At 45.4% G+C, this 26,998-nt stretch overlaps 1 protein-coding gene across 1 annotated transcript; it reads left to right on the top strand.

Moving 5' to 3' along the window:
- The first annotated feature begins 8,788 nt into the window (after positions 1 to 8,788).
- Positions 8,789 to 17,833, top strand: sp2 (sp2 transcription factor). Its single transcript, XM_007904391.2, has 6 exons — positions 8,789 to 8,928; positions 9,691 to 9,770; positions 11,899 to 13,231; positions 13,689 to 13,890; positions 16,367 to 16,560; positions 17,627 to 17,833. The coding sequence occupies exons 2-6, from the start codon at positions 9,705 to 9,707 to the stop codon at positions 17,728 to 17,730; spliced, it is 1,899 nt and encodes a 632-aa protein (XP_007902582.1). The 5' UTR covers positions 8,789 to 8,928; positions 9,691 to 9,704; the 3' UTR covers positions 17,731 to 17,833.
- The last annotated feature ends 9,165 nt before the right edge of the window (positions 17,834 to 26,998 follow it).

The raw sequence follows: 26,998 nt of genomic DNA, 5'->3' as shown, positions 1-26,998 counted from the left end.
TCCAATCTCTCCCCTCCAGAACCCCCACCCTCACATCCCCTCAACACTGCATCAAGTGGATTTTTAAATGAGTCTATTGACCTGGCCTCTACTTTCCTGGCAATCTGTTCCAGTCGACGATTACCCTCTGTGTAAAGAAAAAACTTCCTGGTATCTGTCCTGAAATTGCCCTTTACAACTCTAAATCTATGTCCTCTTGTTCTATTATCTTGCTACATCCTGTATTGGAAGTGTAATGATCTGGGTTTACTTTTTCAATCCCAACTAAAATGTTGCACACCTTCTATGAGGTCCCCTCTGAGTCGTTTTCTCTCAAGACTGAATTGCCCGAGCTTATCTAATCATTGCTCATAGCTCAGTGTTTGGGCCAAGAACAATTGTGATAATCTTGCTGCTTTATGTAGGAGAAAATTAATCAGGGTTTGTGCTTGTGATCACTGTCCAAAGATCACTATTAGCGGTGGGTGTGTGAATATTGGGTCAGGTCACTATCAGGCTGTTGAGAAATCTCCCTTTGACTGTCCTGTCAACAGTTGCTATCAAGGAAAATGACCACTTGGGCAAATTCCAGGGGACCAGAGCTTATTCCACGTGATTTGACCATGGAGGGGAGATGGTGCAATGCCAACAGAGGAAGGCTAAGGATTGGACACTGAATGGGGAACAACCAGGAAGACTGAATGCAAGCTCTGGTGTACTTTGTACTATTTATTCTCACTGATTAAAGGAGAAAAAGTATAAAATGTACTCAGTGTAAACAAGCAGGAGGAAACAACGACGTCAAGTTGGATAGCCGGCAGCTGTGGCTGTAGCAAAAATCAGTATCCAAGGGGATGATATATGATATATACATATATATACACACACACGAGAGAGAAGAGAATAGAGGGGCAGAGGCAAGGGGAGCAGGATGGGGAGGGGGTTTGTGTGGAGTATAAAGACCGGTGTGGACTCGTTGGGACAAGTGTCCTGTTTCCATGCGGTATCACTCGCTGTGACGGAACAACAACTTGCACTTATACAGTGTCCTCCAAGCAGATGCAGCGTCTCAGAGCCGGGGGGAGGGGGGGAGGTGGCCAAGGCACGGTCGAAGAGAAAAGGTTTCAGGAGGGACTTGAAAGAGGGAAGAGAGAGGGGGTGAGGCGGAGGGATTGAGGGAGAGTGTTCCGGAGTGTTTTGGGACATAGTGGCTGAAAGCGCGACCTCCAATGGTGGGGGCGGAGGTGATACTATGTGACAGTGGATTACAGCTCTCACTGGTCTCTACCTTTCCTGGCAAACATTAGCAGTTGTCGGACTCGATCTTCTGCTTCTGACCGGATACGAACACGAGTCAACAGAAACAGGCCACATCCTCCGACTGCAGAACCCCCACCCCACAGTCACGAGGGGCTCCGTAACCCAACCCAACCCAATCCCAAATTGCCATCACTGACCTGAAAACCAGATGGACCTATGTTCACACCATCCCCCAGGGGTGGGCTCGTGCCCAACACACACACACACACACACACAGGTGGCAAAATATCACATCAGGATAAAAATACATGTGTGTCTTTGTGTGTGTGTGTGTGTATATATATATGTGCGTGTTTGTGTATACACACGTGTGTGTTTGGTGTGTATATATATATGTGTGTGTGTGTGTTTGTGTATACATGTGTGTGCATATATATAGGTCTAGATGAGTGAGTGCATTTGTGATTGTGAGTGAGTGAGTGTGTGTGTGTGGGTGAGTGTACATTTCGGTGAGCAAGTGAGAGGGTGTGTGTATGGGTGAGTGTGCGTGCGGCCAGAGAAATACTTTTAAAAGCTATAATCTCATATATAACATTCCACTATAATATGAGAGAGTAGAGGGGTGGAGGCTCTTAGCGTGAGATGCACATCCAAGCCTGAGTTACATTAGCTGTCTCAGCACCAACCAGAGAATACACTTGCTGATCAAGTGGAGAATCTACCCAGGGAGACATGAGGACAGTTTAACTTTTCCTCACTGTTACACTGGCGATAAACTGGTACAGGTGACCGAGCATTAACCACTGGAAAAGCCTTATTTGTGACATTGAAGAGAGAGGTTTAAATCCAGTGCTTGTTTTGCACGCACAGTAAACATAGTCACGCTCTTTACACTGTATCCTGTGAAGCGGTATCAAAATCAAGGACCATTATTTTATAAATTACTTTATTATTACTTTATTAATAGTCACATTTTACAACGCACAGAATATTATAGACAGAAAATGACAATTTAACAAGACCCCGATGATTTTGATCTAATTTTCACTGTAGACTGAACAAGTGTAACACACCAGTGTCTATGTTCGAGTACTTATAATTCTACAGAAATTGTATTTGAAGGCATAACCACAACTTAACAGAGCTTCAGTGCATGACTATTAATTTGGCCTACACCTGTTCCTATACACGTCACGTAAACATCAGCATGGGCTTAATTAACACAATTTACAATGCATGATATTGATGAAATCAAACTCTTTGCTGTCTCTTAAAACTGAACATCCTAATTATTCGGCTTGGTTCAGTTTGTAGCACTCTGATCTCTGAGTCATAAGTTTGTGTGTGTGTGGCACATGTTGGGCGCTTCGAACTCTCAAAGACATCTGAAAGAAGTTCACAGGCTTTACTGTGAAGTGCAATCACTGTGTACTTGTGGGTGAATGTGGAAGACAATTTTACGAACGGCCCAGGAAGTGAGTGTCCAATTTTATTTAGGGGATTGCTGGCCAGGACACAGGGAGGAGCTCCCTTCTCCTGCTGAGCAGCGCCATGGGATCTGTAACCTTCACCTGAACGGCCAGGACTTCAGTTTAACATCTCATCCGAAAGAAAGACAGCACTTCCAACAATGCGGATAATCCCAGCACTGCATCATCAACCTACACTGGGAGTTCAAAGGCCTGATTTGTGGCTTGAACCCACAACCCTCTGACTCCGAGCCGAGACTGCTATCAATTGAGGCAGGGTGGCACCTAACGGTAAATAATCTCCCATCAAATAACTCCCGCATTATCTTAGTTTCTACCTTGGCAACAGCCTCCAGATACACTGACCACCCACTTCCTGGCTGTGCGTGAGACACTGCTGTGCATAAATTGTGCTGTTGTAATTGACTACAAATACACAGTCACTACCCTTTTAGCGGTTACCCATGAAGCGCTTTGAGAGATTGAGGTTGTATTGAATGCACGGATACTTTTAATGACAATTCCGTCACTGGGGAAAGGCGAGGACCTTGAAGTTGATCCATTGGGAGACAGTGAGCCAGTGGAGCCTGGTGAGAACGGACGGGCATGTGGAGTTTAGAGCGGGTGATGACCTGGGCGGGGGTGGCTTGTATTAGGTGGAGCTTTAGGTTTATGTGAAATGGGAGACTGTTGAGGAGTGCGTTAGACACGTCAAGACAGCAGGTAACAAGGGCAGGATTGAGGGTTTCAGCCGCATTTTGCGTGAGGTAAGCAAGGCATGGGCGCCCAGCTACAGGGTGCACCTGAATTCTTTGGGGACGAAAGAGCCACAAACCGTGACGTGACTCTGGGCTCTGGAGGAGAAATCAGTTTCTGAAGCTCTAACTAAAACATGTTTCTTTCACTCTACCAACTCAACGCCGCCACCTGGCCGACACAGGGACAATCACCTCAGTGGTTCCAGAGCACTGGATTTCCAGCACAAAATCACGTGAGAGAAGTTCGGAGGCAGTGAGGAAGGAGAGCGAGGGGAAGAGAAGTGCGGGGTGGGGGGGTGGGGCGGGGCTCCAACTAGCGAGGCTCCAACCTTGGCTGCTGAGGGCCGGATGCCATATTTGAGAGATGTCCGTGTCCACATAAACAATATTTCTTTGTTTCCCTTCCAGAAACATAACATAACAAAATTTATAGGTAATAGAGGGAGCAGGTGGGCCAGATCAAATGGAGGGGTTGGGGGGTGGATGAAATCAGCCCAAGGGGCCACCAGTTGGGCCACCCTGAATAGCGTAACAGGCTTGAGGGGCTGAATGGCCTACTCCTGTTCCTATGCTTGTCTAATCATTAGGATTCTGAGTGCACCAAGCTTGCTGGGTACAATAATAATAATAATAATAATCCTTGCATTTGATATAGCGCTTTTTACGTCGGGAGGACGTCCCAAAGCGCTTCACAGAACACACTGTAAAGTGAATTGACTGTATATTTGTGGGCGAACGCGGCAGCCAATTGCGCACAGCAATGTCCCACAAACAGTCGTAGATTGAAAATGACCAATTTATTATTGTTTTTGGTTTTGGAGGGATTATTATTAGGCTCTGTGTGGAGTAAGGAAACTTGCCAAGGTTTCGCCCTCTGCCTGGAATTGAACTCAGGTCTCTCGCTTGCAAAGCGAGTGCTCTAACCACTGAGCTACAGGACCCCACAATAGAGGAGAGCACCCAGACCTCAGGACCAGGAACTCCCCACCCGCCTCGACTACAGCCAGAATAGAACGTTTCAATGGTTAAACCATATAACTAAGAAGTTAGTGGAGGAAAAAAAACTTCCTAATTGGCGTTTCGCCCACAAATTATACTGTTACTACACTTTGCAGTATATTCTGTGAAGCGCTTTTGAGGAAGATGTGATAAGGCACTGTATAAAATGCAAGGATTATTGTTATTATATAATATTATAATGCATTTATATCGCATCCTTCAGATAAATGTCACGATCCTTGTCCTAACCTTTAGATAATAATCTTTACATTTAATTACTTTTCACATCGTGGTGGGAGGATGCTCAAAGCACCTACACAATACACAGTCACTACACTTTCCAGTAAATGCTGTGAAGCGCTTTGAGACGTCCTCCCGATGTGAAAGGTGCTGTGTTAAATGCAATGATTATATGCAGTGACCGTCTCACCTTCCTCCACTGGCCGTTGTGTGTGTGGGTGTGTGGGTGTGAGTCTGTGGGTGTGGGTGTATGCGCACGTGTGTGTGGGGATGTGTGGGGGTGTGTGTGTGGAGGGGTGTGTGTGGGGGTGTGTGTGTGTGGGGATGTGTGGGGGTGTGTGTGTGGATGGGTGTGTGTGGGGGTGTGTGTGTGGGGTGTGTGGGTGTGTGTGTGGGATGTGTGGGGGTGTGTGTGTGGATGGGTGCGTGGGTGGTGGTGTGTGTGTGGTGGGTGTGTGGGGGTGTGTGTGTGGGGTGTGTGTGTGGTGGTGCGTGGGTGGGGGTGTGTGTGGGTGTGTGTGTGGTGGGGGTGTGTGTGGATGGGTGCGTGTGAGGATGGGTGTGTGTTGGGGTGTGTGTGTGGGGGTGTGTGTGTGGGTGTGTGTGTGGGGGTGTGTGTGGGTGTGGGTGTGTGGGGGTGTGTGTGTGGGTGTGTGTGTGGGGGTGTGTGTGTGGTAGTGTGGGGGTATGGGGTGTGAGGGTGTGGGGGGTTGTGGGTGGATGTACCCACATGCGCGCATCCGGGGTTGCCCTGTGGTGAATATATTGGCAACACTCAAAGCTTCCACGGAACCACCACGTTTACGCAGTGCCCCTCACACCGGAGCAGCCCCTCGGAGCGCTACTTAACAACAGCAATTCCCAAAGAGTCGAGGCGCTCGGGAGAGGAGGGGGAGATTTGTCCGTGAGATTTTCCGGGGGGAAAGAGAGAAAGGGGAAAGGTCACTCCGTCACGTGTGAGGAAACCTCACTCCATGACGTCCTTTGATCTGGCTGCAGCTTGACGTACGACACGGCCATGGGAAGAGCTCAGGTGGCTCCTTCCTGCCCCTACCTCAGCATCGGGCTCCGCCATTGCTCGCTGGCCTCCGCCCCACCCGGAAACATGCATCAAACAAGGCGAGACGCACCACACGCTGGGCACGCCCGCGCGCCCAGTGCATGATGGGAGCCCACCTTCCTGCCTTCCCATTGGCCGTCGGGGAGAAGTCCAATCCCATGATGCTCTCTACTGGCTCAGCACGGATCATCTCATTGGACAATATCATGGTGAGATGGGTGGAGGGGAGAGGTCCCATCACCCCCAGTCACTACACACTACGCACACCACACAGTCACTACACACTCACCGTTTATTACAAACTCGGCCAATAAACTCTGGGAAGATTCACGGTTCTCAGTGGCCGAGCGGAACCCATTCTCGCGGTCAAATTCGAATCGAGAGTTGGGTCGGGCCTGGGGTCGGGGGGTCGTCAGGGAGACAGCCTCTCGAACACCCAGTCTCCCTCAGCCTCGTGAGTGAGAGAGGGATCCAGCTGATCCCCGGGCTTCTTGCGTCGGAACAAGAGTCGGTCGTGCAGGCGGTTGGTCTGCCCCTGCCAGAACTCCATGGTCTCCGGCCGCAGCTGGTAACCTCCCCTATAGAGCAAGAGAACCAACCGCTGAGCTCCCGGCAATAACATCAACAAGTGAGCAGGGTGGGGTGGGGGGGGGTGCTGTGAGCAGGGTGGGGCGGGGTGCTGTGAGCAGGGTGGGGGGGGGGGTGCTGTGAGCAGGGTGGGGGGGGCGGGGTTGCTGTGAGTCAGGGTGGGGCGGTGGGGGGGGTGCTGTGATCAGGGTGGGGCAGGGGGGGGTGCTGTGAGCAGGGTGGGGTCGGGGGGGGTTGCTGTGATCAGGGTGGGGCGGGGGGGGGGGTTGCTGTGAGTCAGGGTGGGGGGGGGCTGGGAGCAGAGAGGGGCGGTGGTGCTGTGAGCAGGGTGGGGCGGGGGGGGGGCTGTGAGCAGGGTGGGGCGGGGGGGGGGTGCTGTGAGCAGGGTGGGGCGGGGGGGGGTGCTGTGAGCAGGGTGGGGGGGGGGGGGTTGCTGTGAGCAGGTGGGCGGGGGGGGGTGCTGTGAGCAGGGTGGGGCGGGGGGGGTGCTGTGAGCAGGGTGGGTGGGTGGGGGGGGGTGCTGTGAGCAGAGTGGGGCGGGGGGGTGCTGTGATCAGGGTGGGCGGGGGGGGGTGTATTGATGCTTTACAGTGGGTTGTACAGTAATATATTGCACTGTAGTATAAATTGGTACATTAGTTATTGTATCAGGGTTTGTTTTGTAATAAGTAATGTTTACTGTTAAGCTATTCTGGTACCACAGTAATGCACTATCCTGTTTTCCATAGCAAATTATAATTTTTTTACTGTGATATTGTTTTATATTTTATACAAGAGTTTTGTCATCCTGCTCTGTGATACTTGATAATCGTGTTTCTGTATTATGTCCTGTAACGTGCTTTATGAAAGGACTTTTATAATGAGTACAGAAATACTATGTTGTAAAAGAGATCGCAGTAATTTAACACCGTGATGATGTAATATTACTTTGTTAACGTGCTATATTATAACGCTGTTACCTACAGTAAGTAGGAACCCCGGTGTTAGTCGATTGGCGAATTGCTTTCCAGTACTAATAATCCCTCCAAAATGAATAAATATCAAGAAAGAATCATTTGGTCACTCAATCCACGATCATTTATGGGACACTGCTGTGTGCAATTGTGTGCTGTATTTCGCCCACAAAATACACAGACTCTACACCTCACAGTATATTCTGTTTGAGCAGTTTTGAGACGTCTCAAAGATGTGATGACACTATATCAAATGCAAGGATTGTTAATATTATTGATTGCTATCCCTTGCTGAGATGTGCAACGTTGCTGTAAGGGCTGCGCTGCACCTTGTGCAGGTCTTATTGGAACTGTGCTGCTGGTTTTAAAATGCAGAGTTCCAGTAAATTGGGCAATTTCAACATCGTTGCATCGCAACTAGTTAGAGATTACATCCTCACTAAAATAATCGTGGCCATAACCTTTAACCTTGAGTTTTCAGTGATGTGAGTATGTATGTGTGTTGGGTATAATGGGAGCGGGCATAGATGTGATAGTTTACTCCTAGAACAGTTTACTGACAATTACTCCCACGACAAACTGCTGCCAGACAAGGTACTCAATATCCTTAGTGGTTTACGAGGCAGTCTTCACAAGAGAAGGGGAGAGAATAAAAATACAGTTGCTTGCCCAAATGTTTTTTATTTTCTCCTAAAGAGCTTTGTGAGTAAGTAGGAACCAGGTTGTTAGTTGATAGGTGGATCGCTTTTCTGGGGGTAATAATTCCTTCAAAACTTTTTTTTAAAAATTATTAATTTAGTCACTCAATCCACGACTATTTGTGGAACATTGCTGTGCGCAGTTGGCTACTGTGTTTCGCCCACAAAAAATATACAGTCAAGCCACAATCTGTGAAGCGCTTTGAGACGTCGCGAAGACTTGAAAAGGCGCTATATCAAATGCAAGGATTATTATTAATGTGATCACGAATCTCCTAGTGGATCTGCAAGGGACCATGAGGTCATCTTACAGCCTTCCAGCTTCCACGATGGTGATTCAATATTTGAACTTGGATCAATATGATTTATAGATTATCGTGTGTGGATGACAGTGCACTCGAGCAGCTCGAGATACCAAGGTGGTCTTTATGAGTTGAAAAGGCTGTATATACCCCATCCTTTCCCTGCACATCACATCTGAGGAGAAATGTGTGTTTTCTGTCCCAGGAAAGAAATTACGACATTTATTTGAAAGTCACTTTCCTGGAGGGAAAAATGACATTGAAGATAACTCTGCACAACTTTCTCCAAGCAGATAAGGATGTTAGTCTATAATTATAAAATATATGATGTAACATTACGCTTTGTTGGATACGGTCTGTGTAGAATCCAGAAAAATGACCAAATAAAAACACAAGTCGCTGAGAGCACTCAGCAGATCAGGCAGCATCTATGGAGAGAGGATAAGGTGCTGCCTGACCTGCTGAGTGTTCCCAGTGACTTCTGTTTTTATTTCAGATTTCCAGCATCTGCAGTATTTTGCCTTTCGTTGATTATGAAAAATGACCAGTCTGATGAGGTATTAAAAGGTAGTTGACTCTTGTGGACCACATCCTAGTACGAGTCGATGTCTTCAACAGGAGGGTGAATATATAACTCTTGAAACAGGCAATTATATTTGAACGATTTTTTGTGGCTGTTGATGCAATTTGTATTTCACCGAAGGACTGGTGAGGGAGAGAGGAAAGATTGAGGATAGAGAGATCAAAGGTGGTAGCACATCTTATTCAGAGGGGAGCATCGCTTACCAGAATCCCAAACTGCCAGGAAAGATGATTGAGAGTAGGCAAAGGCAATTTTACAGAGAAACCATAAACAGTGTAATGCACTGGGGAAGTGCTACAGAGCAAATTCGAGGGGAGTAAACAACAACAACAAATTACATTTACACAGTGACTTTCACGTTAGGAGGACGTCCCAAGGTGCTGGACAGTCGGATCCACACCCAAGCTGGGTTTGGGATCAGGAGGGGTGGCGGGTGAGTAGGGTTGGGAGGGTGACCGAAGGCATGGTCGAAGAGGGGAGTCTTGAGGCAGGTTTTGAAGGTGGCAAGGGAGGGGACGAAGCGGAGGAACTGTGGGATCCAGTTCTAGAGGGTGGGGGCAGAGAGGCTGAAGTCGGGGACATGAAGCAAGGGTTGAGTGCGGATCAGGGGTGCAAAGTGGATCAAAGAGGGAGAGGGTGGCAGAAATAGACAAGAAAATGTTGCATGTGTGACGGTGCATTAGAAAACAGGATCCAAAGAGGAAGAGTTCTCCACATGAATGTATAGTGCAAAGACCTCACTGGTGTCTGAATCCTTGGGTTCTTGCATTGTAATATAATATATTTCTCTGCTCTTTTCAGACCAACAAGACAGTATGGCTGCTACCGCCGCTGTTAGTCCCAGTGAGTACCTCCAGCCAGCAGCCGCTACCGTGACTGAGGTAAGGAAGGCCCAGGAGTTACGAAAATTAAATGGGTTCTCGGAGTTTCCATTACATTGCGACAGAGAAACTATGGAATTGGTGTTCTCAGTGAATGGTGCTCTATCTGCTGAGTAGATCTGTATTGCTTGGAGCATTCGATGAGAGACTTTCACTTTACATTGGGGTTCATTTCTTTCATGTCATGGTATGCTGTGCTATTACTGAGAGAGCAGCTCCTGTGGCAAGGCGTGTGAAACAGGAAACCTTTTCTGCTTGATGAGTTTTACAGAACAGTACAGCACAGAAGGAGGCCATTTGGCCCATCGTGCCTGCGCTGGCTCTTTGGAAGAGCTACCCAGTCAGTCCCACTCCCCCCGTTCTATCCCCATAGCCTTGCAAATTTTTCCTTTTCAAGTACTTACCCAATTCCCTTTTTGAAATCTGTTACTGAATCTGTTTCCACCACCCTTTCTACCACGGTTCGAAGAAAACGTGGACCAAACATGTCTATGTGTCTAATTGACTAATTGTGCCCTGCCCTTTCAGTGGACAAAATGTAATTTGAACAGTTTGCAATTTACCCAATCTCCTGAGGGAGCTAAGTAATCAGAGGGAAGATTAAAACTTCTCCCTGACCATGAAGCAAACCTCCCAACATGTCAATGTAACAATTGTTTGGTTATGACCAGTTGCATTGCACTTTTCCTTTGTGCCATACTCAAGAGAGTATGTGATTGTGTTTCAGTACTTTACAACTTTCATAAACAGACAGCGAGTTTACAGCAGCAAAATCTGAGCCATTTATAAGTAGACATAGGCTTAGTAGTAAAAGGAAGTTCCTAACCTTTATCCTTTAATCTGCTGTCCGTGAATTATAATAATCCTTGCATTTGATATAGCACCTTATCACGTCTTTGAGACGTCTCACAGAATATACAGTAAGGTGAATTGACTGTATATTTGTGGGTGAAACCCAGTAGCCAATTGCGCGCAGCAGTGTCCCACAAACAGCCGTGGATTGAGTGACCATATTATTATTATTTCTTTTGAAGGGATTATTATCCCCGGAAAAGCAATCCGCCAATCGACCAACCAAGTTCTTAATTACTGCTAGGTAAACAGAGGCTTGTGGAGTAAGGAAACTTGCCCAACAACAACAACAACAACAAAATTACATTAGAGCGCCTTTCACGTCGGGAGGACGTCCCAAAGCGCTGAAACGTTTCGCCCTGCCCGGGAATTGAATCCAGGTGCTCTCGCTTGCGAGGCGAGTGCTCTAACCACTGAGCTACAGGACTCCATGCTTTGATTTTTTTCCATAAGTTTACTATTCTGTGGGGAAATTTGTTCTCAGTCACAAGTGAAACAAAACAATTCTGTACTCCAGTACTGAAAGCACAGTTTCATGAATCTTTCACTGCATTACAATACCTACTTTCAATAGCTGCATTATGACCGTCTGAGCATTGTGAAAATCAGGGTCATGTCACCTCTCAATCTGTTTTCCAATGAAAACTATTTGAATTTAATGGGATGTTCCTTAATGCTAAAGAGCTTTTAAACAGTCATTGTGGAACCCCATTGCGGAGTGCTGAGGACTGATCCTTGTATCTCTACCCTGGGTGCTGTCTCCCATTCTCTAGCCAATTTCACTGGATTCTTTTATAGTACCCTTCATATTGTTTATCAGCAGTTTTGACTTTTCATTTTTGTAATGAAGTAATAATAATAATCCTTTAATTGATACAGCGCATTATCACGATCTTGAGGCGCCTCAAAGTGCTTCACAGAATATACTGTAAAGTGAATTGACTGTATATTTTGTGGGCGAAACGGGGCAGACAATTGGGCTCAATCCGGTTAGGTCTGAATTCCGGTACTGACCTGTGATCTGCCTTTTGAATGCGTTACTCCTGGGTTACTCTGGTGATATCTTTATTAGCAGGTAGCTGTTTATGACCTAGACCATCTTTTATTGAAACTCGATAAATTAATAAATAAATCAATAGCGAGATGCGACAAGCTCCTCTACATAATATGTTGTGAGCTATCGTGAAGATGTCCTGCCTAAGAGTTTCTTAGAGAGAGGACTGAGAAACACTGCAATATTCAGGCTTTTCCTTTTCCTTTCCACTTCCTGTTGTAGGATACACAGCCATCGCCACTTGCTCTCCTCGCTGCCACCTGCAGTAAGATTGGACCACCAGCCGCAGAAGTCGGGGTCTCTCCGTCACCCGTTGCGGTGCAGGTGGTGGCCAAAAAGCTACCACTGTTGAAGCCCGCACCAGCGCCCAACGGACAGAGTGGCAGCAACATTAGCTTTATATCCGCCAACGGAAAGGTTTTTCAGATCCAGGGGTCTCAGATCAGCACTCCCACCATTACCTCTCCTGGTACGGGACAGTTAGTTTTTGCCATTCAGAATCAGCCAGTCGTCCAAAAAGCTTCCCGGCCGACAGGGAACGTTCAATATCAGGTGATTCCCCAGGTTCAGACCATCGGTGGACAATCTGTTCAGATTGCCAACATCCAGCAGAATATGACGAGTCAGATCCAGATCATTCCAGGGACCAACCAAGCCATCATAACCACAGTCCCTGTGACCAACACCCAGAAAATCTGTCCCCAGTCAATGCAAATCAAACCGGCCGTGTCCCTCCCCGTCCAGGTGCAGAAGATGAACGTAGGGGGCACAGCTTTGCAAACCCCAGGCAATGTCATTAAGTTGCAGGGTGGTGGAAATGTGGCTTTGTCATTGCCCGTCAGTAACTTGATGGGTGCTGGTGATGGAACGACAATCCATCTGACCGGAGACACAATATGTGCAGCTCCCTCAAAGGTAGGCAAACGATCCCGAAGGAAATCAGCAAATACACAGGCGGTAGCAGAGACGGTGACCTTGGTGGAGAGCTCCGCGGGCAATGCCATCCAAGCAGGATCCAACATGCTCTTTGTCCAGAGCCCAGGCTCCAATGTTCTGCAACAAGTACAGGTGTTGAAGCAGGAGCAGGGGATGCAGACCATTCCTCAGCAGGCCATCCGCGTGGTCCAGGCAGCCTCCATGAGTGGTCACACCCTTCCCACCGTCCCTCAGAAATCCCCTCAGAACTTCCAGGTTCAGACGAGCGAGCAGCCATCCACTCCGGTGATCATCAGAGCCCAGTCGGTGACCCCTTCAGGGCAGGTCAACTGGCAGACCCTGCAGGTGAAGAACACCTCAGCAATTCAGCAAGCTACCACCACCACCACCACCACCTCGGGGGGCAGCTCTTTACCACGGATCGCACCAGCCGGAGGAGGGAAGAGATCCACCACGGGGTCTATGATCCGCAAAGGGAATGCACTGCCCAGGATTGCGCCAGCTGGCGGCTCTATCAGCCTGAACAATGCACAGTTTGCTGCAGGCCAGACCATCCAGACCATCAGCATCAATGGAGTCCAGGTACCAGGAGTTCCCGTGACAGTCACCAATGCAGGAGGTGAGAATTTATGAGTTATTGATTCTTCTCTCTCTCTCTCTCTCGTTGCTTTCCTTATCTATGCCGAGATACAGCTCTATGTGTGTCCCTGGTTCCTTGCCCAATTGGCCATTCTTCATTGTGAGATGTTTCCCAGCGATTGGGCCTCACAGCCGAGTCAGTTCCAGAGACACACATTCATCAGCAGAGTTAATGAGCTAGAGAGGGAAGCCTAACTACTTTTGCCCTAATGCGCGTCCTGCTGACATCAACTGACTAAAATTGGGACCAAAGTGGAATCTTCCAGGTTTTTGTGACTTAACAAACTGAGTCACTTACGAACTTTTATTGTCTGTTGGATAAAATATAGGGCTATGTCTCTGACCTTTAATTGGCCAAATGCAACTATAAATGCAACTTCTATCCATGTAAATGGAGAAAAAGAGAAAAATCCATTGTTTTGCTCAAACCTTGACAGGACAACAACAGTTGAACATGCAAACGGGCGTTATGTCTCCGGTGTCTGCTAACAACATTACCATCAGTGGGTTGAGTCCAGGCCAGATCAGCCAATTGCAGATGGAGCAAACCCTGCCCTCTGATGAGATCCAAGGGCAGCAGAATAAGAAGATGAAGCGAATGGCGTGCACGTGTCCAAATTGCAAAGATGGCGAGAAAAGGTTAGCACTGGTTTTACGGTTGATTTACGTTCCCTTTGGCTACACTGACACAATGTTCCACACTAATTACAAAGGAGTCTTGAAGTTGAGGGAAGCCTTCAACAACTTGTACCTTTTTCGTGATTATCATATAGAATGAACGTCTCAAAGCTCTTAACAGAAACAATAGGGTTTGCCGAAGAGAGACGAGTGGGGAATTTTTAAGGCCAAAGAGACCAAAGAAACAGTTATAGTGAGAAGTTTTTTAAGGGGAATTGAAGGAGGAGCGAGATGGTACAAGGCAAAGGCATTTAGGGAGAGAGTTCCGTGGAGTATAGGGCATGGGAGCTGAAAGTTTGGCTAGCAATGTTGGGATAGAGGGAATGTGAGGAACAAGCAACAACCAAGAGTTGGAAGAGCGGAGGACACAAGCAGGATAAGGCTGGAGTTGATTGTAGAGTTTGGGAGTGACAAGAGAGTGGAGGGATTTGAAGGTCAGGATGATGATCTTGAAGTTGCTATGATGAGGATTTGGGAATCAGTGGATCTTGGCAAAGATCAGGAGGAAGTAGATGTGGTAGATGAACCTGGTGTTGGAGAGATTATGGGCTCTGGTGTGTGGGTGAGTTGGAGCTTATGGAGGATTGAGCTGGATTGGGGTGTGGTTGAAGCAATGGAGAAATCAGGCCTCAAAAGCATGGACGAGGATTTGCTGCAGAGGGGATAAGATAGGAACATAAGCAGGTAATTCTGGAGATATAATCTCCTTGGATTTGATATGGCGCCTTATCACGTCTTCGAGACGTCTCAAAGTGCTTCACAGAATATACTTTAAAGTGAATTGACTATACTTTGTGGGCGAAACGCGGCAGCCAATTGCACACAGCAGTGTCTCAGAAACAGTTGATTGAAGTGACCAATTTATTATTATTATTTTTTTTGAAGGAATTATTACCTCTGGAAAAGCGATCTGCCAATCGACTAACAACCGGTTTCTTACTTGCTGCTAGGTAAACAGGCAGGTGGAGTAAGGAAACTTGTCCAACATTTCACCCTACCGGGAATCGAACCCAGGTCTCTCGCTTGCGAGGCGAGTGCTCTAACCACTGATCTACAGGACTCCCAAGAAGGCAGTCTTGGTCAAGAACCGATGTAGGGTATGAAGCTGAGCCGGGAAGTCAAACAAAGGCTTTGTTAGCTGATGTGAGGAGCCAGAGAGGTGGTTGAAGTTTGTGCTAGAGGCAAGAACTGAACAAAAAGCTGTGTGCAATTGGCTGCCGTGTTTTGCCCACGAATATACAGTCAATTCACTTTACAGTATATTCTGTGAAGCGCTTTAAGACGTCTCGAAGATGTAAAATCAAATGCATGGATTACTATTATTATTAAAGTGGCTTTAATTTTGTTCCAGATGAAGGTAGTTGAGACTAACTCATGTCTGACACAAGTCTTTCTGGCAAGGGTCACTGAATAATGATCTGGAGGGGACTTTGATTTCGACTTCTGACTGGGCCATTCAGAGTTTACGGCAAATTGTTGATGGCATTTATTTGTGCAGAAGGCACAACTGTTGATGAAGCAAAGACTGAGTACATTGGAAGAAACTAATCTGCACCTGCTCTTGCATCCATTCTTGGCAGGAATCAGCAAAGGCTGGCGCCACTGGGTCAAGAGCCACTTAATCATAATTTATCATTAATTGAAACAGACTTAAAATTTGATTTAAAAACAGAAGTCTCTGGGAACACTCAGCAGGTCAGGCAGCATCTATGGAGAGAGGAAAGTGAGTTAACGTTTCAGGTCGATGACTTTTGTCAGAACTGGGTGATGTTGGAAGGGAGCAGTTTATAAGGAAAAACAGCGAAGGGGGCGTGGAAAGAAAGACAAAAGGGAAAAATATGTGGAGGACAGGAGATTGATGAGATCAGGATTTGAATTTGATTTCACTGTCAAAATAATAATAGCCAGTTTCTGCACCTTAACCCATTTTTCCAGATACTTTTCTCTCGTTATTTTATTCCCTGGTATAGTTTTGGTAATCAATTGTTTTTCATTTTTTTTAGTTAGATTTTTCGTACTGTTGATATTCCAAGAGCTTAATTATAAATTGCCTTGGCAACCAAGCTCGATGTTATTGCTTTCCTCCTCCCCTTCCCCTAAAGGCTGCATTGTTAGCTCTTTTGTTAACTGAAGTTGTGATTTTAAAAGCAAAATATGAAGAGAACGCTAGCACCCAGCACGTGACAGAGCCTGACAAATGCATCGTCCAGTGGGAATTGCAGCACCTCAAAGCAAAATGAAATAGAATAAGAGCAGCAATGGTTACTTCCCCAGTTCTAAGGACTTTATTAATAACAATAATCCTTGCATTTGATAAAACGCCTTATCACGTCTTCTGGACGTCTCAAAAGGGCTTCACAGAACATACTGTGAAGCAAATTGACTGTATGTTTCCTGGAATGAATCCCATTCCATTCTCGCTTTCCTGTGCACTTAGGAGTGGAGAGCCCGGGAAGAAGAAGCACATTTGCCACATTCCAGGTTGCGAGAAGGTATTTCGGAAAACATCCTTGTTAAGAGCGCACGTTCGCTTACACACGGGAGAGCGTCCGTTCGCCTGCAACTGGTTGTTTTGTGGGAAGAGGTTCACTCGCAGCGATGAGCTACAGCGGCATGCCAGAACTCACACAGGTAAGTGCAGCTCACACCCACACTGCCCAGCATGAGGGAAGCCACCTTTAAATACACCATTAGTGTTTGCTGCATGGAAAGCACCTTGGGTCCCAGCGTTCCCAAAGGGAAGTTTCATTGTAGCTGCCACTCCCAAGGTTCTGGGAACACGAGCTTCATGTTGAACATTAGCCTGTATTGACCGTTCAGTGAACATATCAAGTCAGTTTGAGGCAGTTGTGCTAAAATAAAGCCTTTGTGGACTCATGATCCTAACTGAGCACTGGGATTAAAAAACGATCATAAGTCCTTCAAGATATTATTTTTCTCCTGTATATCTTGCTGGGAGGCATACTTGGAATATTACTCCAAATTTGGCAGACCGAGCCTTTAAAAGTACATTGCTGCTTGAGGGGGAGTTCAGAGAAGAGCAATATTTCAAGCATTCTGTTGTGAGAGGAGACTGATAATTGAACTTATTTACGTCGGGAGGATGTCCCAAGGCGCTGAAATCACATTAACAAGGGACAGAAGCACAAAATTGTCAAGCTTCATGATAAGAGTTTTACTTTCATACAAAGCAGCAAATACGTGAATAGACTTTCCCACCAAAAGTAGTCTTCCTTAGGGAGAAAACTTAACAGTATGTGTGAGTGGAATATCTTAAAGAAGAGTTTGAATGTTTCAGAAAATGCCAGGTGTTGGCTGAAGAGTAGGATTTGGAAAGCTGAATTGTAATATGTAGGATTGTCATACAATTGTACGCCAATGAGCCTCTCTGCCCCCACCCTTTGGAACTCCACCCCACAGTCTCTTCGTCTCGCGCACTCCCTCGCCTCCTTCCAAGGCAGATCTCAAGACCCTCCTATTTGACCGCGCCTTCGGTCACCCTCGTACACCTTATCCTCCCTGCCCTCCGTCCCCTCCTGATCCCAACCCCCCTGCTCGGGTCCAAATCCCTAACTGTCCAGCGCCTTGGGACGTCCTCCCGACACGAAAGGCGCCTTACAGACGTAATTTGTTGTTGTTGTTGTGGTGATGACGTGTGAGGTTGGTGTACGACTGTGCATCTTTTTGGTTGTTGCAGGTGACAAGCGCTTTGAGTGTGGACAGTGTCACAAGCGTTTCATGAGGAGTGACCACCTGACCAAACACTACAAAACACACTTGAACACAAAGTACTTGGTATAAGACTCCGGTGTGGGGGACCGTCCGGCTCCGGCACGGCCCAAAATGGAAATCGAACAATGTTTTGTGTTGTTTTTTTTAAAAAAAAGTTTTCGCAGTATAGCGGGGGGGGGGGGTGGGGGGTGGGGAGTAGGTGTTGGGTCTTTCCTTGACTGATGCTTCCTGCCCCTGTGCGGTCGGACAGGTGGTTTCCCCGATAACCCCATCGCCAGGAACTCAACGCCACGCAGAAGAGCTGGAACGATGGGGTCGGATCGGTCCTCGGCGTCTGGACACGACAGTGGCGAGAACGAGAGGACAATAGAGTTAAAAAAAAAGTGAAAGTAAGAGGAGCAAATATATTCACTGCAGCTGAAGTTGCACTGTGCATTCCTCCTGTAAAAAGACAGGTGTAACTTTACAGATGTCCGTTTTCTAATAAGAGATGCCTTAGATTTTGTCACACCTAATAATGACAGCTTTGTACTGTGATTGAGTGGACGCTTTAGTTCGTTGCTTTTTTTCCCCCCCCCCTCAATGTATTTTTTTCTAGTAACAGTTCTGTTAAAGGGATCATGAGGTGGTCACAAAGTCCTTTGTGTTCCTAATGGTTCCATTTTTTTGAATACGAGAGAGAGAGAGGAGGAAAAAAAAGACAAAAATTAATTATTAAGAAAATATGTATTGACTTTTTAATGAAATCTGGGATTGTATTATATGATGTTTAATAGACAGACATGAGCATAGTGTTTACAATGGCTTTTGAAAATATTAGCTGTATTTTGAGCTTTGAAATGGAAAGGTGTTCCACTTTATTTTAGTATAAATTGTGGATGATGTACAATAACTAGTATGATTTTCATATTTGGAGGTATACATGGGGGAGGGGCAGGGGGAGAAACCCTGCAATTAAATCTGCATTATCCCACAAAACCGATATAGAATAAAATGGATATTCCTCCTTTTATTATCCTCCACGGCATTACGTATTGTCAATACCACCAGGTAAAACATTGAGGCACGGGAACACATTTTAAGACTATTATTTAGCCGACTTTGTTTCCCACAATCCTAAACCTCTGTTCAGCCCCATGTTGTTCTGGTGATGAACAGATCCTAAACAGAAATGTCCCTATACCTGATATCACAGGAATTGAAATTCATGTTGGAGGATGGGGGAGGTGGGGGGGGGGGAGAGATGTGGGTTGAGAGAGAAAGATTTCTTTACAAAATGTTGCAGCGTGTTAAAGCTTTGGCAAAGGCTAGCTAAATACACAGCTATGTGTATATTTTGATAACTCTCCCCTTTACTGAGCAAATTTGCCTGAATGAGCGACCTATTTAATGGGTTTGATTTGACTACTTTAGAGGCTGTCAGAGGTAATTGCTGGGAGACTGACATAACGCCAGGAGTAAGCTCCAGTGATGTCAGATCACTAATTGTAACATTTTCCCCATATTACGGTGCGGAAAGTCAGTGAAGTTGGCATTAAGACCTGCTTTAGTATTTAGCTTGAGGGAGATGGTGCAGCTGTTTGCTGCAAAATAGACTTTTGTTTTTTGTATTTGAAAGGCTGGAGTTCCATTTACCAAAAAAAGTTGATTCGAATCCATGTTATCTCCCTCTTCCCTTGTCTGTAGCTCAGCACGAGGCTGGTGAGACCAGTGAGTTTTCTTCACAGAGTGCAGTTTGGCTGCAAAATCAGCCCAATTGACTCAGGCTTCAGGCTTCTATTTCCTCAGGAGCTGAATCCAGACCTGTTTTAGTGTCGAGGTTTGATCTGCCAACGGCATGGTTCCAATCTGGATTACGTTTGGGTTTGGGTGGACTGCCACATTCATGCAAAGCATTTGAATCAGATTGGGAGTAGATGTGGGTTACTACTACTTTGTAACTAAGGGATACGTTGATGGGGTAATTGGATCTTGACTTGCTCCTTGCTCTGCTGAGGTGGGCACTCACTCTTTATTCATTGTTTCTGTGAATTACTGTATATTGTCCTTGAGACATTAAGGTGGCTGGATTTTGGAAAGCAGTGTAAAACACAGCAAACGTTTTAAAACAAATCTTATTTATTATTAGTGTACACTTTGGTTCTGATCATTATTACACAGATAAACAATTAGTGCAAAATGGACACTTAGGCAAATGTTTAATTCCACCCAGCAGATATGTGAACGGTATTCTCTTGTCTGCTCGCTAACCTGGGGTATAACTCGCTCTGCATAGCACTTATTGCATCATTGACGCAGATTATTTGACAAAACTTTTTGTCGTGCTTTTGATTTGGTGATCATAGAATTGGACTCTGTGAGAGCCTTATTACCCAGTGGGAAATGAGGAAAAGCTCCAGTTACGTAAACCTGCTTTCAAAAGCAATTTAATTCCAATACCAAAAGGATCTCCCATTAAAATGACCATCCGACGTGTAAACCACGACCCCACATCATGCCATTTTATTCTCGTTGCTGCAACCTGTTCAGTTCTACTGATAATGTCACAGTCTTGAGTCTTTTTCCCTCCATTGCCATGTTCAGCTTGTGCCGTTGTCCTGAATAGTTCACTTTGATCAAGAGGGGAGCAATAAAAGATGCTATTTTAGGATTTGGAGCTTTCCACTTTCCAACCCTAAGAATTTATTAGAAACCCTTTGCTGTCCGATGGGGAACACAATTTAAAGAGTTGTTATCTGCTTGTGATCTTCTTACCTACCCGGTGCTCAGTAATGAAACAGTTTCTATTCCAATGGTGCTACATGATAGTGCTCTTATGAAGAGCGCAGGTTTGACTTTGTAAAGTTTGAAGCTCTTGGTCTTTGTCCCTAAGCCATGAAGCAAAGAGGTGGAATGGTCATCTTCCAGGGCCACCTTGCATCTCTTAATGGTGCCAGGAGGGTATGTGAGAGAGGCTCAAAGATGACCGTGTGTGTGGAGAGCAAATCAAATTTGTACCATGAATACAGGTCGTGTTTCTGAGACATTGTAAATCTGCTTTAATACATTATATAAAAAAAATTAAAGAATGTTGGGCTGTTCGTTAATCTATAGATCGGTTATACCATTGATGGTGGGAGGAGAGATAGCTCCTCCGCTTTCACACAAAGTGCTTCTTCCCCCCCCACCCACCTCCCTCCTCCCCCGGACATGGATCAGATCCTATTTACCGCTCCAGCAGACAATCCGACCGACATTGGCATTGACATTCATCTCATTGGTAGAGATGCTCGTTGAAGTCTTGAGCTTGAGAATTGAGAAGTCTCAAAGTACTCAACAGGATTTTCCCGTAGAGTGCAGTGAGTGTGTATTTGTCGGCAAATTCGGTGGGCAATTTGTGTACAGCAAATGTTTGCCAGCAGCCATAAATTGAATGGGGATTATTGGCCAGGACACCGGGGGAAACTCCCTTCTCCTTTTAAATAGTGCCATGATTTCAAAAAAAGCATCCGGGATACTAGGCTTTATAAATAGGGGCATAGAATACAAAAGTCAGGAAGTTATGATGAACCTTTATAAAACACTGGACAAGTTGGCAGGGCTATGGGGAGAGAGCGGGGGAGAGAGGGGTTGATATGGAAGCTCTACAATGAGCCGACACAGACATGATGGGCCGAATGGGTGTCTTTTTGTGCTGTATAATTCTATGATTCTATGAAGTCAGGCAGCATCCGAAGGGGTGGATGTTTTGGGTTAATCTTTCATGACAAAGGGATATGCTCCACGTCAAACCTTTTCTCTTTTTAAAATAATCCTAACATTTGATAATGTGACTAATAAGGTCAAAGTGCTTTAGAGCTAATTGCTGCCAAGTTCAGTGATTGTGTATTTGTAGCCAACGGATCTCACACACTACCATGAAATAAATGACCAATTTACCTGAAGGATTCTTGGCGAGGATACCACCAGAAACTCCCTTCTCCTTTTGAATGGATTCACATCTGAACAGGTAGAATTAACCTCAGTTCAACGTCTCATCTTAAAGACAAACCTACAATGCAGTGCTTTATTAGCATTTCAGTGGAGTGTCTGCCCCAACTTGTCAGCCAGTGGAGTCCTGTAGCTCAGTGGTTAGAGCACTCGCCTTGCAAACGAGACACCTGAGTTCAATTCCAGGCAGAGGGCGAAACCTTGGGCAAGTTTCCTTACTCCACACAGAGCCTAATAATAATCCGAAAACAAAACAATAATAAATTGGTCATTCTTAATCCATGACTGTGGAACATCGCTGTGCGCAATTGGCTGCCGTGTTCGCCCACAAATATACAGTCAATTCACTTTACAGTATATTCTGTGAAGTGCTTTGAGACGTTGAGAAGACGTGAAAAGTGGTATATCAAATGCAAGGATTATTATTATTATGAGACAGAACAACAAGTTGCATTTATATAGCGACCTTCACATGGGAGCACATAAAGTCTCATGAAGGGGCCTGAAAACACAGCCTTCAGAAAGTGCTACTAACTGAGTTAGGCTGACATGTTTGATGTTGAATGACCTGAAATAAATACACACACCCCTTTGCTTTGGACTTTTTCTCCTTCCCTCCAAAACCCTCCCTGAATTCTGTCTCTGACCATGACTTCAGTCAGTTCTCTCTCCTCTAGCTTCGTGCTTGGTGATCATCTTCTAAAGAGCTTTGAGGCGTTCGTCAAAAGTGAAAGACAGTTTTATAAGCGAAGCTGTTGTTGAAGTGAAATTCCGGACTTTCCAGTTTGGTGCCAGTGATCAGTTGTCTTGACTGTGATTGTCACTGTTCTGTGTACTGTTAACAGTCAATCCAAACCATTAACCATCACAGCCGACCTTTCCAGTCTCCTGTTTCCACGTTCACTCAGGGGGCAAATGCAGCGTGTGTTCAGGCACTGAACGATTTTGATGAGGAAGTATCCCAGAGGAGTCTGTATTTGAGTTTGTGCAGATGGTGCTCTTGAGAAGGATTCTGATGATCTCACCGAGTCTAGGTCCCCGATCTTCACAACAATTAAGCTTTGTTCCATTTTAATATGTGTTTAATCACTTCCCTACCTTGTGCCATGACCGTTTAAGAAGCTGTGGTCAACGCAAAATGGAGAGACTATTTTTAACAAGAGTAAAGTAAATAAAACAATTCCAAGTGGCACACACAGAACAACAGCAACTTGCATTTATGTAGCTCCCCTCACACGGGACAATGTCCCACAGCACGTCACACTCGAGCAGAGAAAGTCAGTCAATGCCACCCAAAGTAATACGTTTATATTCTGCAAACAGATTCTGTAAAGAAATAAAGTAATACGATTGAACTTGATTTTAAGTCGATTATACTCTCACTGGACCTTAAACCGAACCACCAAAACAGCAATCCATGGAGTCCTGTAGCTTAGTTGTTAGAGCGCTCGCCTCGCAAGCGAGAGGACTTTTTCATCGGTTATACCATTGATGGCAGAAGGATAGGTAGCTCTTTTGTTGTCCTGGGTTACATTAATCTTTGTATTTAATAGAGCGTCTTATCACGTCTTTGAGACATTTCAAAGCGCTTCACAGGATATACTGTAAAGTTAATTGACTATATATTGCGGGCGAAACACAGCAGCCAATTGCACACAGCAGTGCCCCACAAACAGTCGTGGATTGAGTGACCAAATAATCATTATTGTTTTGTAGGGGTTATTATCCCCGGAAAAGTGATCTGCCAATGGACTAACGACCAGGTTCCTACTTACTGCGAGGTACGTGGAGTAGGGAAACATGCCTCAGGTTTCGCCCTGCCCGGGAATCAAACCAAGGTCCTCTCGCTTGCAAGTCGAGTGCTCTAACCGATACTTCAGGACTCCACAGGATCCAGTAGAAAGCAGTGATTATGGAGAGTAGAAACACTTGGTGGTAACGGGGTGGATGGACAACATGACTCATTCAAATTTATCTCAACGTGTATTTTTATACTGTTTTCATTGCCTCCTACAAGTGCAGGTCACTGTAAAAAATACTGTTTTTAGCTTCAGTTAATTCAGATTCACTTACACCAATTATTACATTGCAAAGGCTTTCTGCAACCATTAATTAATGTGTGCTCACAGTTCACAAAAGCAACTCTTATCTCCTGAAAACCTGAACTGCCTTCTCTTTCAGGTTCCTGAATTTTTATAATGAAGCCTTTACCAAGAAATGTAACATAACCTTTGATGATAATAATAATCCTTGCATTTGATATCGCGCCTTAACACGTTTTCGAGACGTCTCAAAGCGCTTCACAGAATATACTGTAAAGTGAATTGACATATTTTGTGGGTGAAACGTGGCAGCCAATTGCATCCCACAAACAGCTGTGGATTGAGTGACCAGATTATTATTTATTTTATTTATTATCCATAGGCTTTTAATAATGCCCTACCTTCTCTTTTGGTACCTTCCTTTCGTTAACGTATAGGTCACCGTAGCCAATTTAATCAAATCTATATTTATTACATTTAAGATCTGCACTTTTGGGGAAGATATGAAAACAGTAAACACTAAATGTTGCACCATTTGGTTTAAGCACGCACTCAGTCCAAATGCCCGTCGCTGGTCACAAGGTACCTGTGCTGAAATAACCAACATGCTCAATTAAAGGTTAGATTGTCAGATCACACTTTCTGCATGTGGGATTTCACGTTGACTCGGGTAAACCAGGATCTTTCTCATTGCGAGGAGTGCAATCCAAGCCGGACAGATGTTCTCCAGTCCACGACTGAACGGAGGGCAAAGCTCCCTCTGAAAGTATGTGAAGTTCGTTTTGAGCCTTGCTTCTAGAAACTTGGGTGTTTCAAAGAATGTCGTAGATATCTGATAAACAAAGCCACCTTGGGACTGTAAAATTACATTTCGTCTGAACTTTGTACCCCTTTTATATTAGGCATCCAGAGGCCGAAAATGTTTCTTGAAAGAGGAAGCAGTTTGAAGTTTCAGGATATCTGCTTTCTGGTATGATCTCATCTCACTCAGACGCATCTGGCCTTCCCTGCACTCTGATGTGGTTTGTCAGCTATGCGTGATTCACAAGAGCCCATGTGAGCGTCAAACCCACAAAGCACACTTTGGCCACAGACTGGATTCTTGTCGTCCTGTAGCGTATTGGTTAGAGCGTTCACCGCTTATGTCACATCCTGCATACTGCTGGCGCGCAGCTGCTTATCAAACTCGGGCTCGTCCGCTCCATCTTACCATGTGTGGCTGATCCTTCGGATCCCGTACCCCTCGCCTGTTGAACTCCCACCGTATCTCTGTGGCTCACTCCCCTCTCTCTTTGTCTTTAAGCCCCACCTCAAAATCTACTTTGAATGTGCCTACGGCCACTCTCCCTTTCCCCGACCCCTCTCTGTTGTTTGGCGTCAAACCCTGTCTTTGTAAAGCGTTCTGAGACATCACCCTTAATGAAAGGCCCCCTATACATGTGAGCTGTTATTGAATGTGGACATGCTGACCGCCTATTGTATCCTGGTATTGGGATTTTATTGGATCTTAACTACCACGTTACAATGGGGCTGACCTGTACGGCTGTCTTTAGGTGGTAGTGCATTTGAAAGGTCTGTGAGTGGGCTCGAAGTTTACTAACGACGACACTTGATTGTATGGAGCAATTATAGTTGTTGTACAGACATTGAACATAGGAATTTTCAAGGTGAAAGAAGACCAAGGTCCATGCAGTTCGCCTTCCACCATCCTGGCAGTCGCTTAACATGTCGTGTCCCAAACTATATACTGTCTCCCCAGATATTATTTCCTCACAGAAATCAATCTAATTTGAAATAATTGACACTTTCGGCTTCCAGTATCTCCCGAGGGAGTCTGTTCCATACGTTTACTACTCACTCACTGAAGTAGCGCCTCTGTATATTTGTTCTGAATTTACGCCCCATCAACCGCAGGCCGTGTCCTCTGGTTCTACTCTGGTTCTTCTGGTTCAGTACAAGATAAAACATTGTTGTCTACATTATTTAATCCCTTTAGAATATGCAAGACTGTAATCATATCAGCCCTCCACCTTCTCTTCTCCAGCGTGAACATGCCCAGTTTACCTCATCGCTCCTCATGGTCCAGTCCCTCCATCCTCTCAATCATTTTGGTTGCTCTGCTCCGTATCCTCTCAATTGCTTTTTGTATTGCAGTGACCAGAACTGCACACAGAATTCAAGTGCGGTTACACCCGTGATTTATATTGGCTCAATATCTCCTTTTTAATACGACCCAGCATTGGTTTTGCCTTACTCGCTACTGAGCTTCAATTTATTGTCAATCAAGACCCCCAGGTCCTTTTCATTTTCCCTACAGATGATTGTCTTTCATTTAAATAATAGTCCCTTCCTGGATTTTTGTCCCTATTTAAAGCATGTTGCATTGCTCTACATTAAATTTCATCTGCCATCGATCTGCCCAATTCCCAAGAATGTTCAAGCCCTCCTGTAGCCAATCATTTTCATCTTTGCCATCCACCACCTTCATTAGCTTTGGGTCATCTGCAAGTTTAGCCACTGTGCTTGTGATTCCTAGCTCCAGATCATTTGTGAAGATGTTAAATAAAAGAGAGACCCCTGTGGATCTCCACTGGTAACATTCTCCCAGCCCGGCGACATTCCCTGTACCACCACTCTCTGGGTTCTATCAGTCAGTCAATTACATATCCATTGTAAGATACTTCCACTGATTCCCACTTTATTTTCAGTACCAGCCTTTCAAGAGGAACCGTATCAAAGGCCTGACTGAAATCCGGATAAACAACACTACCTTCCCCTTATTAAGCTCCTTTTGGTCACTAGATGGTACCATTTGTCTAGAATTTCACTTGTTAATAACCCTGAAGAGCACACAAATTTCTATATTAAGGAGGTTATTCAGCCCATTGCATCTGTTAGTGTTGGGTCCCCAACTGGAGCTATTTACTCTAATCCAATTTCTCTGCTCTTTCACCTTGCCAAATTTATTAGAATTACAGGAATGACATCTGTTACATATTTGATTCCTGTAATTGGAATCTTATCGACAAGGCAATATTTGCCTTTAAAGCATTCAGGTGTACCTTCCGTCCTTGTTGGATTGATATCACAGATGAGGATCATGTTTCCCTGATAATGCTGCGTGATCAAATGGGCTGAAATATCTTATAATCTTATAATTGCCCAAAGTTTCACTCCACTCGGGAACCAATCCAGGTCCTCTTGCTTGTGAGGCAAGCCCTCTACACTGCAGGACTCCACATCTCTTCATCCAGATCTTTCTGATGAGCTGTGGAAGCGAAACCGTAATTGAGTTCAAGAAGCGTACAAATATATCAGTAGATTTA

The sequence above is a fragment of the Callorhinchus milii genome, unplaced genomic scaffold (assembly GCF_018977255.1).
Source record: "Callorhinchus milii isolate IMCB2004 unplaced genomic scaffold, IMCB_Cmil_1.0 Scaffold23, whole genome shotgun sequence".
In the NCBI taxonomy this organism is placed as follows: domain Eukaryota; kingdom Metazoa; phylum Chordata; class Chondrichthyes; order Chimaeriformes; family Callorhinchidae; genus Callorhinchus; species Callorhinchus milii.
This window is presented reverse-complemented; position numbering and strand designations above follow the sequence as displayed.

Coding starts and splice junctions, on each gene's coding strand:
- sp2 (XM_007904391.2), top strand. CDS start 9,705: ATGGCTGCTACCGCCGCTGTTAGTCCCAGTGAGTACCTCCAGCCAGCA. Junction 13,891..16,366: donor TGCAAAGATGGCGAGAAAAG/GTTAGCACTGGT, acceptor CTGTGCACTTAG/GAGTGGAGAGCCCGGGAAGA. Junction 16,561..17,626: donor GCATGCCAGAACTCACACAG/GTAAGTGCAGCT, acceptor TGGTTGTTGCAG/GTGACAAGCGCTTTGAGTGT.